The sequence below is a fragment of the Ranitomeya variabilis genome, chromosome 3, assembly GCF_051348905.1.
Source record: "Ranitomeya variabilis isolate aRanVar5 chromosome 3, aRanVar5.hap1, whole genome shotgun sequence".
In the NCBI taxonomy this organism is placed as follows: domain Eukaryota; kingdom Metazoa; phylum Chordata; class Amphibia; order Anura; family Dendrobatidae; genus Ranitomeya; species Ranitomeya variabilis.
This window is the reverse complement of record NC_135234.1, coordinates 253,016,145-253,032,510: the sequence shown is the minus strand read 5'-3', so window position 1 is coordinate 253,032,510 and position 16,366 is coordinate 253,016,145. Positions and strand designations below refer to the sequence as shown.

The 16,366-nt window shown below is 43.8% G+C and overlaps 1 protein-coding gene across 2 annotated transcripts in view; it reads left to right on the top strand.

Moving 5' to 3' along the window:
• The window catches only part of LOC143815790 (mitogen-activated protein kinase 14), a 109,208-nt gene that overhangs the window by 49,270 nt on the left and 43,572 nt on the right, over positions 1-16,366 (top strand). For both annotated transcript variants that reach the window (XM_077295389.1, XM_077295388.1), the window contains exons 7-8: positions 5,264-5,378; positions 16,259-16,330. In XM_077295389.1, coding sequence (XP_077151504.1) covers positions 5,264-5,378; positions 16,259-16,330 — 187 coding nt within the window. The remainder of the gene's footprint in view (positions 1-5,263; positions 5,379-16,258; positions 16,331-16,366) is intronic.

Here is a 16,366-nt window from a genome sequence, read left to right as displayed (position 1 = left end):
GAAGGCGCGCCATTTGACTTTTTGAATGGAAAATTAGCTCCAATCGTTAGTGGACACCATGTCGCGTTTGGAGAGCCCCTGTGTGCCTAAACATCGGAGCTCCCCTACAAGTGACCCCATTTTGGAAACTAGACCCCCCAAGAAACTAATCTAGATGCATAGTGAGCACTTAAAACCCCCAGGTGCTTCACAGAAGTTTATAACGCAGAGCCATGAAAATAAAAAAATTATTTTTCTTTCCTCAAAAATGATTTTTAGCCCGGAGTTTTTTATTTTCCCAAGGATAATAGGAGAAATTGGACCCCAAATGTTGTTGTCCAGTTTGTCCTGAGTACGATGATACCCCATATGTGGGGGTAAACCACTGTTTGGGCGCACGGCAGGGCTCGGAAGGGAAGGCACGCCATTTGGCTTTTTGAATGGAAAATTAGCTTCAATCATTAGCGGACACCATGTCGCGTTTGGAGAGCCCCTGTGTGCCTAAACATTGGAGCTCCTGCACAAGTGACCCCGTTTTGGAAACTAGACCTCCCAAGGAACTAATCTAGATGTGTGGTGAGCACTTTGAACCCCCAAGTGCTTCACAGAAGTTTATAACGCAGAGCCATGAAAATAAAAAATTATTTTTCTTTCCTCAAAAATGATTTTTTAACCCACAATTTTTTATTTTCCCAAGGGTAACAGGAGAAATTGGACCCCAAAAGTTGTTGTCCAGTTTGTCCTGAGTACGCTGATACCCCATATGTGGGGGTAAACCACTGTTTGGGCACATGCCGGGGCTCGGAAGGGAAGTAGTGACGATTTGGAATGCAGACTTTGATGGAATGGTCTGCGGGAATCATGTTACGTTTGCAGAGCCCCTGATGTGCCTAAACAGTAGAAACCCCCCACAAGTGACCCCATTTTGGAAACTAGACCCCCCAAGGAACTTATCTAGATGTGTGGTGAGCACGTTCAACCCCCAAGTGCTTCACAGAAGTTTACAACGCAGAGCCGTGAAAATAAAAAATCATTTTTCTTTCCTCAAAAAAGATGTTTTAGCAAGCAATTGTTTATTTTCACAAGGGTAACAGGAGAAATTGGACCCCAATATTTGTTGCCCAGTTTGTTGTGAGTACGCTGATACCTCATATGTGGGGGTAAACCACTGTTTGGGCGCATGTCAGGGCTCGGAAGGGAAGTAGTGACATTTGAAATGCAGACTTTGATGGAATGGTCTGCGGGCGTCACGTTGCATTTGCAGAGCCCCTGATGTGCCTAAACAGTAGAAACCCCCCCTAAGTGACGCCATTTTGGAAACTAGACCCCCCAAAGAACTTATCTAGATGTGTGGTGAGCACGTTCAACCCCCAAGTGCTTCACAGAAGTTTACAACGCAGAGCCGTGAAAATAAAAAATCATTTTTCTGTCCTCAAAAAAGATGTTTTAGCAAGCAATTTTTTTTCCACAAGGGTAGCAGGAGAAATTGGACCCCAATATTTGTTGCCCAGTTTGTTGTGAGTATGCTGGTACCCCATATGTGGGGGTAAACCACTGTTTGGGCGCACGTCAGGGCTTGGAAGGGAAGTAGTGACATTTGAAATGCAGACTTTGATGGAATGGTCTGCGGGCGTCACGTTGCATTTGCAGAGCCCCTGATGTGCCTAAACAGTAGAAACACCCCACAAGTGACCCCATTTTGGAAACTAGACCCCAAAAGGATTTTATCTAGATGTGTGGTGAGCACTTTCAACCCCCAAGTGCTTCACATAAGTTTATAACGTAGAGCCATGAAAATAAAAAATAATTGTTCTTTCCTCAAAAATTATGTTTTAGCAAGTAATTTTTTATTTTTGCAAGGGTAACAGGAGAAATTGGACCCCAATAGTTGTTGCCCAGTTTGTCCTGAGTACGCTGGTATCCCATATGTAGGGGTAAACCACTGTTTGGGCGCACGTCGGGGCTTGGAAGGGAGGGCGCACCATTTGACTTTTTGAACGCAAGATTGGCTGGAATCGATGGTGGCGCCATGTTGCGTTTGGAGACCCCTGATGTGCCTAAACAGTGGAAACCCCTCAATTCTAACTTCAACACTAACCCCAACACACCCCTAACCCTAATCCCAACTGTAGCCATAACCCTAATCACAACCCTAACCCCAACACACCCCTAACCACAACCCTAACCCCAACACACCCGTAACCCTAAATCCAACCCTAACCCTAATCCCAACCCTACCCACAACTGTAACCCCAACACAACCCTAACCCTATCCTTAACCCTAACCACAAGCCTAATCTTAACCCTATTTTCAACCCTAGCCCTAATTCCAACCCTAAGGGTACCGTCTCACATAACGATTTACCAACGTTCACGACCAGCGATACGACCTGGCCGTGATCGTTGGAAAGTCGTTGTGTGGTCGCTGGGGAGCTGTCACACAGACCGCTCTCCAGCGACCAACGATGCCAAGGTCCCGGGTAACCAGGGTAAACATCGGGTTACTAAGCGCAGGGCCGCGCTTAGTAACCCGATGTTTACCGTGGTTACCAGCGTAAAAGTAAAAAAAAAAAAACGTACATACTCACATTTCGGTGTCCTTCAGGTCCCTTGCCGTCTGCTTCCCGCTCTGACTGAGTGCCGCCGTACAGTGAGAGCAGAGCGCAGCGGTGACGTCACTGCTGTGCTGTGCTCTCACTTTCTGGCCGGCAGACAGTCAGAGCGGGAAGCAGACGGCAAGGGACCTGAAGGACACCGAAATGTGAGTATGTACGGTTTTATTTTTTTTACTTTTATGCTGGTAACCACGGTAAACATCGGGGTACTAAGCGCGGCCCTGCGCTTAGTAACCCGATGTTTACCCTGGTTACAAGCGAACGCGCATCGTTGGATCGCTGTCACAACGATCCAGCGATGACAGCGGGAGATCCAGCGACGAAAGAAAGTTCCAAACGATCTGCTACGACGTACGATTCTCAGCAGGGTCCCTGATCGCTGCTGCGTGTCAGACACAGCGATATCGTATGGATATCGCTGGAACGTCACGGATTGTACCGTCGTAGCGATCAAAGTGCCACTGTGAGACGGTACCCTAACTCTAATTCCAACCCTAACCCTAAGGCTATGTGCCCACGTTGCGGATTCGTGTGAGATTTTTCCGCACGATTTTTGAAAAATCCGCAGGTAAAAGGCACTGCGTTTTACCTGCAGATTTACAGCAGATTTCCAGTGTTTTTTTGTGCGGATTTCACCTGCGGATTCCTATTGAGGAACAGGTGTAAAACGCTGCGGAATCCGCACAAAGAATTGACATGCTGCAGAAAATACAACGCAGTGTTTCTGCACGGAATTTTCCGCACCATGGGCACAGTGGATTTGGTTTTCCATAGGTGTACATGGTACTGTAAACCTGATGGAAAACTGCAACGAATTCGCAGCGGCCAATCCGCTGCGGATCCGCAGCCAAATCCGCGGCCAATCCGCTGCGGATCCGCGGCCAATCCGCTGCGGATCCGCAGCCAAATCCGCACATGCCATAACCCTAACCCTACCCGTAACCCTAACCCTACCCCTAACCCTACCCCTAGTTCTAACCCTAACCCTAGTTCTAACCCTAACCCTAGTGGAAAACGAAAAAAAATAACTAAATATTTTCTTTATTTTATTATTCTCCCTACCTATGGGGGTGATAAAGGGGGGGGGTATTTATTATTTTTTTTATTTTGATCGCTGTGATAGAACCTACCACAGCGATCAAAATGTACTTGTAAGGAATCTGCCGGCTGGCAGATTTCGGCGGGCGCACTGAGCATGCGCCCGCCATATTGGAAGATGACGGCGCCCAGCGAGGAGACGTACGGACACCGGGAGGATCGGTAAGTATGAAGGGGTGGTGGGGGGGTGGATTGGAGCACAGGGGGGGTGATCGGACCACAGGGGGGGTGAATTCAAACAAGGAGGGAGCGGACAGGAGGACGGGGGAGCCGGCAGGCGGACGGAGGGGATTGGACCCCATAACGGAGGACTGGGGGGGCGATCGGTGGGTGTGGGGGGGGTCACTTAAGTATTTCCAGCCATGGCCGATGATATTGCAGCATCGGCCATGGCTGGATTGTAATATTTCACCATTTTTTTAGGTGAAATATTACAAATCGCTCTGATTGGCAGTTTCACTTTCAACAGCCAATCAGAGCGATCGTAGCCACGGGGGGGGGTGAAGCCACCCCCCCTGGGCTGAAGCACCACTCCCCCTGTCTCTGCAGATCGGGTAAAATGGGAGTTAACCCCTTCACCCGATCTGCAGGGACGCGATCATTCCATGACGCATACGCTGCGTCATAGGTCGGATTGGCACAGACTTTCATGACGCAGCGTATGCGTCAAAGGTCGGGAAGGGGTTAAGACCCAACACAAAATTCTGCAGCAGGATCCCTCTTAGGGTATGTGCACACGTTGCGGATTTGGCTGCAGTTTACAGTACCATGTAAACATATGGAAAACCAAATCCGCGGTGCCCATGCTATGGAAAATACCGCACGGAAACGCTGTGGTTTATTCTCCGCAGTATGTCAATTCTTTGTGTAGATTCTGCAGCGTTTTACACCTGCTCCTTAATAGGAATCCGCAGGTAAAACGCAGTGCGTTTTACCTGCTGATTTTACAAAAACGGTTTGGAAAAATCCGCACATGAATCGGCAACGTGGGCACATAACCTTAGTATGGGGTAATTGGTAGAGCCCATGAGAGGTTCTTCAGGCTGTTCTCAAATTGCTTTAGTTTGCATGAAAATAAGGAAGTTTGCCCTTGACTTGTTTCTTCTATGTGCTATAATTTTCCGTCAATGAGAGATTTTATCTTTGTATAGTGTACGACTCCTTTCCACCGAGCCTGGCCAAAGTGCACATTAGTTATATTCCAGGGGAGGGGTTAACTCAAAACTCAAAAAGTCGCTTCATGGTTTTTTTTTGGGAGGGGCAGGCATGCACAAGAGGCCTGAAATATGGAGTGAGAAATGCAGCAAAACCTGTTTTTTATAAGCGGCTTCTTTATTGCCAAGAGAGCAGGCTTTACTTGGAGAAAAAAAAATGCTGCAAAAATGCAACATGTGAACATAGCCTAAAACTGATTTCTTCAATTAAGGTATGCATTTACTCCGCATGATGGCACCTGTACATGTTTACCATTAGTTTGAGAGAGAAAATATTCATCAAAGTTCCCTTGACTGTCATGAAGTTTTTAAATATAATTTCAAAGACCCATCTCTACTATGTTATTATTTTCATAGATCCTTGACTTTGGTTTGGCTCGGCACACAGATGAGGAAATGACCGGCTATGTTGCCACAAGGTGGTATCGGGCACCAGAAATCATGCTAAACTGGATGCATTATAATCAGACAGGTATGTCATTTATTTTAATATCATTTATTCTAAGCTTTCACTACTACTGGCTTCAGTCTGTAAACCTGCTAGATCAAGGAATACCCTTTTTCTAAGTTGATATGGATTCTATGTCATCTTTAGGTTGCTGAAGATAGTTGTGTGCATATTTCTGTGACCCTTGTAAGCAATTTACACAAAATGTATCACTTCTGAACACTAAACATATCAGATAAAAAAGTTCAGCAATTCCTCCTTGAACCTCTATTTCTGTAGTCTGATTTGTAATCCATACTTAAAGGGAACCTATCAGCAGGATTGTGCTCAGTAACCTACACACAGTGTCAGGTTGGCGCCGTTATACTGATTACAATGATACCTGGGTTGACTAATTTCGTCTTGGGGTTATTTAATCTCTTATTTTCAGTTTTGAGTTAATGAGATTCTCGTGCTCCTGGATGGCCTGTGGGGGGGTCTTCATGTGGTGCGGCGGCACCTGCGCTGCAGCATGATCGCGTATGTAATGAATTATGTACACACTTGCTTGATGCAATCCTGAAGTTTCTTAAAAAAAAAATAAAAATCTGTTTGAAAATGGCACTGGCCGCGCCTGCGCAGTAGCAGCTTATCGGTGATCCGATAGCTGATACTTCGCAGGTGCCGGTGGCGCCATATTGCTAGAGAGCACAAAAAAAATTCCTCCTCCGCGGCGTGCGTGATCACCGATAGCTGCTGCTGCAGTGGCACCATCTTGGAGGAGGACATTTTTTTTTTTTGTTCTCTAGCAAGATGACTAGAGAGCTGCTACTGCGCAGGCACGGCCGGTGCCATTTTCAAACAGATTTATTTTTTTTTAGGAACTTCAGGCTTACATCAAGCAAATGTGTATATAATTCATTACATATGCGATCGTGCTGCAGCGCAGGTGCCGCCGCTTCATTTTGTAAAGCAGTGTTCCCCCAACTCCAGTCCTTAAGAGCCACCAACAGGTCGTGTTTTCAGGATTTCCTTAGTATGGCCCAGGTGATGGAATTGTTGCCTGTCTAGATGATGGAATTCTCACCTGGGCAATATTAAGGAAATCCTGAAAACATAACCCGTTGGTGGCTCTTGAGGACCGAACTTGGGGAACATTGATGTAGAGTGACCTGTCAGAAGTCATACAGATAAATACCTAAGCAGAGCACTGGTTACTGTGCACAATCTTGCTGACAGGTTCCCTTTAATAATATAAATAGTTGTATAGCTCAGTACCACCACCTTGTGGACGTGATGTATATCACAGAATCTGTACCAAATACCCTATAAACATTACAACCCATATTGCTTTTTAATTTTCTAAAACATTGACTTGGAGTAAGTTCACATAGGGCATTTTTTGCTGCGTGTTTTTTTTAATGCTGCTTTTTACATTACCAGCAAAGCCTATGAGATTTCAGAAATCTCATGCACACACATTGGTTTTTTGTGTCATCAGTATTTTGTGCTTTACTGCGTTTTTTGGACATAGAGCAGGTCACTTCATTCAGCGTTTTTTCAGCGTTTTCCACCCATTGACTTGAATAGATGGTGAAAAAACTTTGCAAATATGCAGGCTGACTTTTCTTGCAGCTTATTTGCTGCAGAAAAGTCAAGGACAGCCAGATGTGACGTCACACTCTGCTCTGTTACATCTAGATGGCAGGCTGCACGATGCGTCCATGCAGCCTGTCATCCAGCAGAGCGGACCCGATCTCCATTCACTTGAATGGGGGCCCGACATTACAGTGTTTGACACGCTGTCATATGCATGACATCGCGGGAAACACCGCTTCTGATTGGCGGGGAAATCATCCCCGCTGGTCAGAGCCGCGGCTCCCACGCTGTCAGAAGACAGCGGGAGCTCTCAGCTGTGATCGGAGGTATAAACTTTACCTTTGGTCACTGGTGTCATCTGATTGGACTACTGTTTTTGTTTTTTGGAAGTGCATTGAACAGCAAGGTGGACTGCTGCAGAGGGGAAGAAAAAAAAAAATCTTTAAATCTTCAGCTTAGCGAGTGTGAACTGAGCGTAAGTGTGAACGGCGGTAAGCGTGACTTGTGATTCAGTGAAGAGGTATTTGGAAAGCCTTTAACAAATACCTGTGTGAATTGGTGTGAGTTGCTGAATTGGGAGTAGCTATAGTGCATGTCACTTCTTTTGTGCAGTTCTGCAGCGTTTCTGCACCCCTCCATTAATAGAAATCCACAGTGGTAAAATCTGTACAAAAACTGCATAAAAAACGCACCTGCGGATTCTGCCAGGAGATGCAGATTTAGTGCAGAAAACTCTGCACCACATTTCCTACGTGTGCACATAGCCTAAAGCTTCAGCTTAGCGAGTGTGACCTGAGTGTAAGTGTGAACGGCGGTAAGTGTGACTTTGGATTCGGGGAGTTTCCAAGGGAGGAATTGCTGTCTGTATTTTATTAATACTTTATTTATTTTTATTTAACGCTTTTATCTGGTGCCATTCCCATTAGGAAATGTGCCCCACTATTGTTAATGCCATCCAGGGCACATCTTGCCACATGTATGCAATCCTTGATCAGCCGGTCGAGGGTGCATACTGCTGTGCGAGATGTGAGCACGTTGCGCATTTGGAAGCCCACATTCTGAATCTAAATGTGCAGCTGGCAACACTGAGATCCATAGACAATATGGAGAGGAGTCTTCTGCTCACAGAGCAGACGCTCAATGGGATAGATGAGGAGGGGGATGGTAGGATGGAGCTGCAGGACAGTGTGGCAGTTAGCTGGGTGACAGTTAGAAGGCCGGGTAGAGGGAAGAGTGCCAGGGAGGCTAGTCCTGATCTGGCACACCCCAATAAGTTTGCTAAGTTGGCAGATGAGAAGGGGGCCAGTACAGGGGTAGCACTGCTACAGCAAGGCATGTCCTCTGAAAGCCGGAGGAGTGACTGCTCCAGTAAGGAGGGAAATAGGAGAGCAGGGCAGGCCAGACAGGTGCTGGTAGTGGGAGACTCAATTATTAGGGGAACAGATAGGGCAATCTGTCACAAAGACAGGGATCGTCGATCGGTGTGCTGCCTACCTGGCGCTTGAGTCCCGACACATCGCTGATCAGGTGGACAGATTACTGGGAGGGGCTGGTGAGGACCCAGCAGTCATGGTGCAAATTGGCACAAATGACAAAGTTAGAGGTAGGTGGAAGGTCCTTAAAAATGATTTCAGGGAATTAGGCTGCAAGCTGAAAGCAAGGACCTCCAACGTGGTATTTTCCGAAATACTGCCTGTACCACGTGCCACGCCAGAGAGGCAACGGGAGATTAGGGAGGTTAATAAGTGGCTCAAGAATTGGTGTAGGAAGGAGGGGTTTGGGTTCCTGCAGAACTGGGCCGACTTCTCAGTTGGCTACAGGCTCTACGCTAGGGACGGGCTGCACCTCAATGGGGAAGGTGCAGCTGTGCTGGGGGAGAAAATGGCTAGAAGGTTGGAGGAGTGTTTAAACTAGGGATTGGGGGGAGGGTATTCAATTTATTGGAGGGGAAGATAGTGCAGATAGAGACCTGGGCACAAATAAGGAAGTTGGGGGTGGCGGTGGCATGGGGGGTGGGGTTAGAACAGTTAGTAATTTAAGAAAGAATAGAGGTACAGAGAGTAACATCAAGTGCATGTATACTAATGCCAGAAGCCTCGCCAACAAAATGGCCGAATTAGAATTAATGTTGTTGGAGAATAATTATGACATGGTGGGGATATCTGAAACATGGCTGGATGAGAGCCATGACTGGGCTGTTAACTTGCAGGGCTACAGTCTGTTCAGAAATGACCGTACAGATAAGCGAGGGGGAGGTGTGTGTCTATATGTAAAATCTTCCTTAAAACCCATCCTGCGTGATAATATAGGTGAAACTAATGAAAATGTAGAGTCCCTGTGGGTGGAGATAAGGGGAGAGGGAAAAATAATAAATTACTGATAGGGGTTTGTTATAAATCTCCAAAAATAATGGAAGCAATGGAGAATATCCTCATAAAGCAAATAGATGAAGCTGCGACTCAAGGAGACGTAATTGTTATGGGGGACTTCAACTACCCTGAAATAGATTGGGGAACAGAAACCTGCAGTTCCAGCAAAGGTAATCGGTTTTTGACAACTATGAGAGACAATTAACTTTCACAACTGGTTCAGGACCCAACAAGGAGGGGGGCACTGCTAGACCTAATATTAACCAACAGGCCAGAACAGTGATCACAAAATGATGTTAATGCCATACACATATTTGGTATCGCCGTGTTCAGAATCGCCCGATCTATCAATAAAAACAAAGGATTAAACTGACCGCTAAATGGCGTAGCGAGAAAAAAAATCAAAACGCCAAAATTACGATTTTTGGTCGCCGCGACATTGCATTAAAATGCAATAATGGGCGATCAAAAGAACGTATTTACACCAAAATGGTATCATTAAAAACGCCAGCTTGGCATGCAAAAAATAAGCCCTCACCTGACCCCAGAAAATTAGAGACGCTCCGGGTATCGGAAAATCGCGCAAATTTATTTTTTTTTTATTTTTTTTTTAAAGCAAACTTTGGAATTTTTTTCCACCACCTAGATAAAAAATAACCTAGACATGTTAGGTGTCTATGAACTCGTAATGACCTGGAGAATCATAATGGCAGGTTAGTTTTAGCATTTGGTGAACCTCGCAAAAAAGCCAAACAAAAAACAAGTGTGAGATCGCACTTTTTTTGCAATTTCATCACACTTGGAATTTTTTTTCCCGTTTTCTGTTACACGGCATAGTAAAACCAATGATATCGTTCAAAAGTACATCTCGTCCAGCAAAAAATAAGCCCTCACATGGCCATATTGACGGAAAAATAAAAAAGTTACGGCTCTGGGAAGGAGGGGAGCGAAAAACGAAAAAACGGAAAAAGCTCCGGGGGTGAAGGGGTTAATAACTATGTAACTATGTAACTGCTCCCATCATCTGACACCTACAGCCGCTATTTTCAGTGAGAGCAGGAGCAGCGAATGTGAGTTTTCATCTGCCGCTCCTGCGCTATAAATAAAAATAAAAAATAAAACGGTGTGGGTGCCCCCCTTATTTTTGATAACCAGCCAGACAAAACTCCGAGCTGTCAGCTTCAGCAAGGCTAATTATCAAAAATAGAGGGTCCCCACGCTTTTTTTAAATGATTTAAATAAATAATTGAAAAAAACAGCTTGGTGCCCCCCCATTTTTGACAACCAGCCTTGCTAAAGCTCACAGCTGGGGGCTGGTATTCTCAGGCTGGTAAGGGGCCACTGATATAGGCCTCCCTAGCCTAAAAATAGCAGCCCACAGCCGCCCAGAAAAGGCGCATCTATTAGATGCGACAATTCTGGCGCTTTGCCCGGCTCTTCCCACTTGCCCTGTAGCGGTGGCAAGCGGGGTAATATTTGTGGAGTTAATTTACGGCTTAGTAATGGAGAAGCATCTATAAAACACCTATCCATTACTAATCCTATAGTTGTTACATGTAAATAAAGACACAACCAGAATAAAGTCCTTTAATGAAATAAAACAGCACACAGTTTTACCATTTTATTATTCAGGTAATCCAAGCGAAGCCATCGATCTCCTGTAATAAAAATAATAAACCAACTCAAATACTCCCTGGTCCGACATTGTCCAATATAATGAGTGTCCCACACAGTAATCCATATCTGGGGGAGATAAAGTTTACAACCGGGAGCGCTGCTAAAGCGATTTGCTCCCGGCTGTAAACTACTGGGGAATGAATGAGAAGCAGCGGGCGCAGGCTCCGTAACAAGTGGTGACTTCACTGCGCCTGCGCTTCCTCACAGCCAGACCTGAGGTAACCTCTGCACCTTGGGAAAATGCCAGGGAAAAGGTTACCGCAGGGAATCTATCCTATCCATCTATTTTTCTATTCAGTCTATCTACAGGAATTTTTTTTTTCCTCTGGGGGCACTCAACTTTGTCAAATACATATACTGAGAATTTTATTTCATTCGTTTTACGCCGGATCCGTCCAAAATGTGTTTTCCAGCGGCCAGAGAAAACGTACAGAGGAGCGTTTTTTCTCTCCGGTGACAAAACACCCAGCGACGGTTCCGGCGAAAACCAGATGAAACATGAGATGAAATGATGGAATCCGGCCACAGATTCCGTTTTTTTAAGAAATCATGCATATTCCATGGTTAGAACAGATAATGATAATGCCAGTCAGCAGCGTTCAAACTGTGATTAACAAATGGAAAATCAGGGGCTCTGTTAAAACAAAACCATGGTCAGGTAGACCAACAAAAATGTCATCCACAACTGCCAGGAAAATTGCTCGGGATGCAAAGAAAAACCACAAATAACATCAACTGAAATACAGGACTCTCTGAAAACTAGCGGTGTGACTGATTCAAGATGCACAATAACTGCACTGAGGTGGATCACTGATGTTTGGGGATGTGTGAGCTACAAAGGCACAGGAAACTTGGTAAAAGTTGAAGGAAAGATGAATGTAGCATTTTATCAGCAAATACTTGAGGCACATTTGCACTCTTCAGCTTGAATGTCCCAATATGACAATGGTCCAAAACACAAGGCCAAGTCGACATGTCATTGGCTACAGCAGAACAAAGTGAAGGTTCTGGAGTGGCCATCTCGGTCTCCTGACCTCAATATCATTCTATAACCCTGTATGTAACCCCTTTCTCATGTGCAGCACCATGGAATTAATGGTGCTATATAAATAAATAATAATATAATTGAGCCACTCTAGGGAGATCTCAAGCTCGCAGGTCATGCTAGACAGCCCAAGAACTTACAGGAACTGGAGTCTTTTTGCCAAGAAGAGTGGGCAGCTTTACCATCTGAGAAAATAAAGAACCTGACTTCAAGCTTGATGTTAGAGGGGGCAATACACGGCATTAAGAAATGGGGTATGTGAACTTTTGATCAGGGACATTTCCATGTTTTGGGTTGTCATTATGATTTAGAAAGAGAAAACAGAGTAGTTTGACAATAAATGGCTTCACCCAACCACTAACCATGAGTGGAGAAAAAGTTTTGGTGTTATCATTCATATTCTCTGAAAAAAAGGCCAAGAAAGCAAAAATTCTGCAGGGGTATGTAAACTTTTGAGCATATCTGTAGATACTCGTAACTCTGTACCCTAAAGCCTCAATGACATGAGGGCCACCCTTCAAGAACAGTTGTATGCCATGCCTCAGCAGACATTATCTCAACTTGTGAACAGCATGAGACGTTGTTGTCAAGCTGTAATTGATGCTCAAGGCCACATGACAAATTATTGAAACATTGACATTATTTTGTTTCAATAAATTTTGGAGATGAGGAAATCACCATTACATGCTTCTACTTAAAGGGAACCTGTCGGCAGGATTGTGCACAGTGTCAGGTCGGTGCCGTTACACTGATTAAAATAATATCTTGCTTGATGAAATCTGTCCTGTGGTTGTTGTTTAATCCTTATTTTTAGTTTTGAGTTAATGATATTCTATGGCTCTAAGGCGGCCTGTGGGGGGGTCTTCATGTGGTGCTCTCATTAGGTATTCATAATGAAGACTGCTGACAGGTCACTGATCCCTCACTGACCTGCCCCCTAGTTTGCATAATGAATACCTGTACATACTGAGGCAGGCAGGTACCAGCCGTGGCACCTGTGCTGCAGCATCATCGCATGTTTAGTGTCCTATTAATCACTGATCTTAATGTTATTGATCAAGTACAAAAAAAAGATCTACTTGAAAATGTCTCTGCCGTGCCTGCGCAGCAGTAGTAGCTATCCATCTTGGATGCGGAAAATTTTTTTTTTCTTCTCCAGCAAGATGGCACCGCCGACGACTGCACAATAGCAGCTATCGGAACTCCTTTATGCTTAGCGTATTTTGAGCAGTGACTAAAGCCACGCTAGCCATGTCTCTGACTGAAAGCCAGAGGAGTAACGGGAATTTCCACACAGATGCCAGGATTTCAATGTAGCGGCATTTCTTGACATGACAAGTTTTCTTTAAAAAAAATGTCACACTTTCCTGCAATTCCAACATTGTTGAGCTGCACATGAACTTGGGGCTTTCAGGTGGGGTTCCATTTGGCGTCACTTGTTTGGTGATTGATGCAGATGGCTCTTCAACAGTTAATGTGTTACATTTTGCATTTTGTTAATTTATAAAAATAAAGTGAATGAACTGAACCTAAATCTAAATTAATACATATTAGGTCTGACCATTTTGCCTTCAGGAAAGATATATATCTTGGTACCGTGTTAGCCAGTAGATAGAAAAATATTTAGAATTGAGAGTCCTCAGTGATTGATACCTTTTAATGGCTAACTGAAAAGATGGTAACAAATTGCAAGCTTTCGAGACTACTCCAGTCTCGTAGTTTGCCTGATGAAGGGATCTGAGTAGTCTCGAAAGCTTGCAATTTGTTACCATCTTTTTAGTTAGCCATTAAAAGGTATCAACCACTGAGGACTCTCAATTCTAAACATTTTTCCATTTTGCCTTCAACATCGTATCAACACAGTTTTTAAAAGAACTCGGCTGAGAGGTAGTTCCAAACATGTTTGTGAACTAACCCCACATGTTTTGTGGATGTAGCACATAGCATTTTTTTCTTCATGCAATCCCGAACATTTGATGATGAAATCTTTGCTGTGTGGGGTCTAAATCATCACTTCCAGGACTCAAATATCTTCCGCTTATAGAAAGTCATCTTAACGACATTGGCTGTATATTTGGTGTCCTTGTCCTACTGCAGAATATACATTTTTGAGTCAATCAGATGCCATATTTCTACTATCAGTAGATGAGTGTAGCTGGTTCTCTCTTGTTGTTGCCAGTTCTGAGCTGATGACATTGTTAGACATCTGATTTCAAAGAGAAGTAAGCCTGATGTATCCTATATCTGCTAGACCAAGCTTCCTTGGCTGCCACTGCATTTTACGGTCTTAAATGTTGCCCATTTTTTGGTACTTCTTCAAAAGAGATTGAACAGCACATCTTGTCTGCTTTGATGTACTTTTTTGGGAGAAACCTTGCTGATGCAGTATAACTTCCTTATATATTGTTGCTGTGCTCAGTCTTGCCATAGTTTCATATCACAAGTTATATACCGTCTTCCACAACTTTAGCTTCGTAGCTGAGTTTGGCTGTTTCGTAACCATTTTTAAGCTTTCTGCACTGCTGTTTAGCTGTTCCTATTTCAATTTATGATGTTGTTTCAACATGCATATGAAAATTCTGATCATTATCACCTGTTTGATATAAATGGTTTCTTATACGTCTGACTGTAATCCTACAAAATCCCTGAGTTTGTACAAATGTACCTAGAAAAACTGATGCTGTTTGAAGGCAATGGGTGGTCACACCAAATATTTATTTAATACTTTATGGATATATGTATGTTTATGTAACTAAGCCCACACTATGCAGCGGAATCTAAGGCAAAGTGCACACGTTGCAGATTCGTGTGCAGATTTTTCCACACTCTTTGCAAAATCCGCAGGTAAAACGTACTGCGGATTTACTGCTGATTTACTGCGGGTTCCTATTGAGGAGCAGATGTAAACCGCTGCAGAATCCGCACAAAGAATTGACATGCTGCGGAAAATAAACCCCAGCGTTTCCGTGCGGTATTTTCTGCAGCATGTGCACTGCGGATTTTGTTTTCCATAGGTTTACATGGTACTGTACAACACATGGAAAACTGCTGCAGATCCACAGCCAAATCCGCAATGTGTGCACATACCCTAACTATGTTTCAGCACAACCTAACTAAATAAACTTGCTTTTTATAGTTTTGATATAACAGAAAAAAATTAAACACAGCTTATCTGGAAATCTGATCTCTGATTAGTGATCTCGTATGGCTGATGAAGAAAAAAATCATAACATCCATGCACAACATTAGGTAATTACAGGTGATCTGGCACAGGAAAAAAACATGTATGCCAAAATCAGGAATGAAGTCTGAATAGTGATATGGGCATAAAAGTGTGTTCACACTGAAGTTTTTTTTTTTATTCAGGCTTTTTTTGGAACAGAACCTCTCCAAAAACCATCAGGGTTTTAAAGACCAAGTTTTCTTTGGAGAGTTTCTGCTCCAAAAACTTTGAACTCACACAAACTGATGTAGGGTAACAAAAAATGCACACAAATTTGAAGCTCCACTGAAACACACTTGCTTTGAAACGGGAGAGAAAAATAGTATCTGATGTCATTCTGAATCGTGATTGGTCTGTCGGCTTTGACTAAAGACTACGTTGATCTGCCATCACAGCTGTTGCGCACTGTAAACTGAAATGCAACACGTTAACTCTCTCTTAGGGTGCTTTGCCATGCCTACCCTCGTGTTTGAGGTGTTCCGTATTTGAATGGTATACCGTAATTTATGGGAGGTTTCCATTATAAAGGTCCCAGAATAATATTTTGAAAATTTTCATGCAAATTTGAAAAATTGCTGCTAAGCTTCCAAAAGCCTTTGTATGGCCCTGGAAGGAATGACATGCACCAGTCTTTTTGTATTGAACACATGTATTTACACATATAAATGAGATCCCCTCTATGACGTCTTTCTTCTAAGCTAAACAAGCCCAACTTCTCATCATATGAGAGGCCTTCCATCCCTTGTAATAATGTAGATGCCGCCTTTTGAACTGACTCAAACTTCTGAATATCCTTTGTAACATGTGGAGCCCAAAACTGGATCCCATTTTCTAGATGTGATCTCCCAAGTGATTTATAAAGGAGGAGTAACAACATGTTGGAATCACAGGATTTTATCTCTTTTTTTTATTTTTTTCGTTTGCTTTTGTGGCTGCTACTTGGCATTGAGTACTGCTTGTTTTCACTAATTGCAGACACAAGCTTTATTTGTCTATGTTTTTACTTTTTCAGTCGATATCTGGTCTGTTGGCTGTATAATGGCTGAGCTTCTGACAGGTCGAACCCTATTCCCAGGAACAGATCGTATCCTTTTAAGCAATATTAAAGGAATGTAAGACG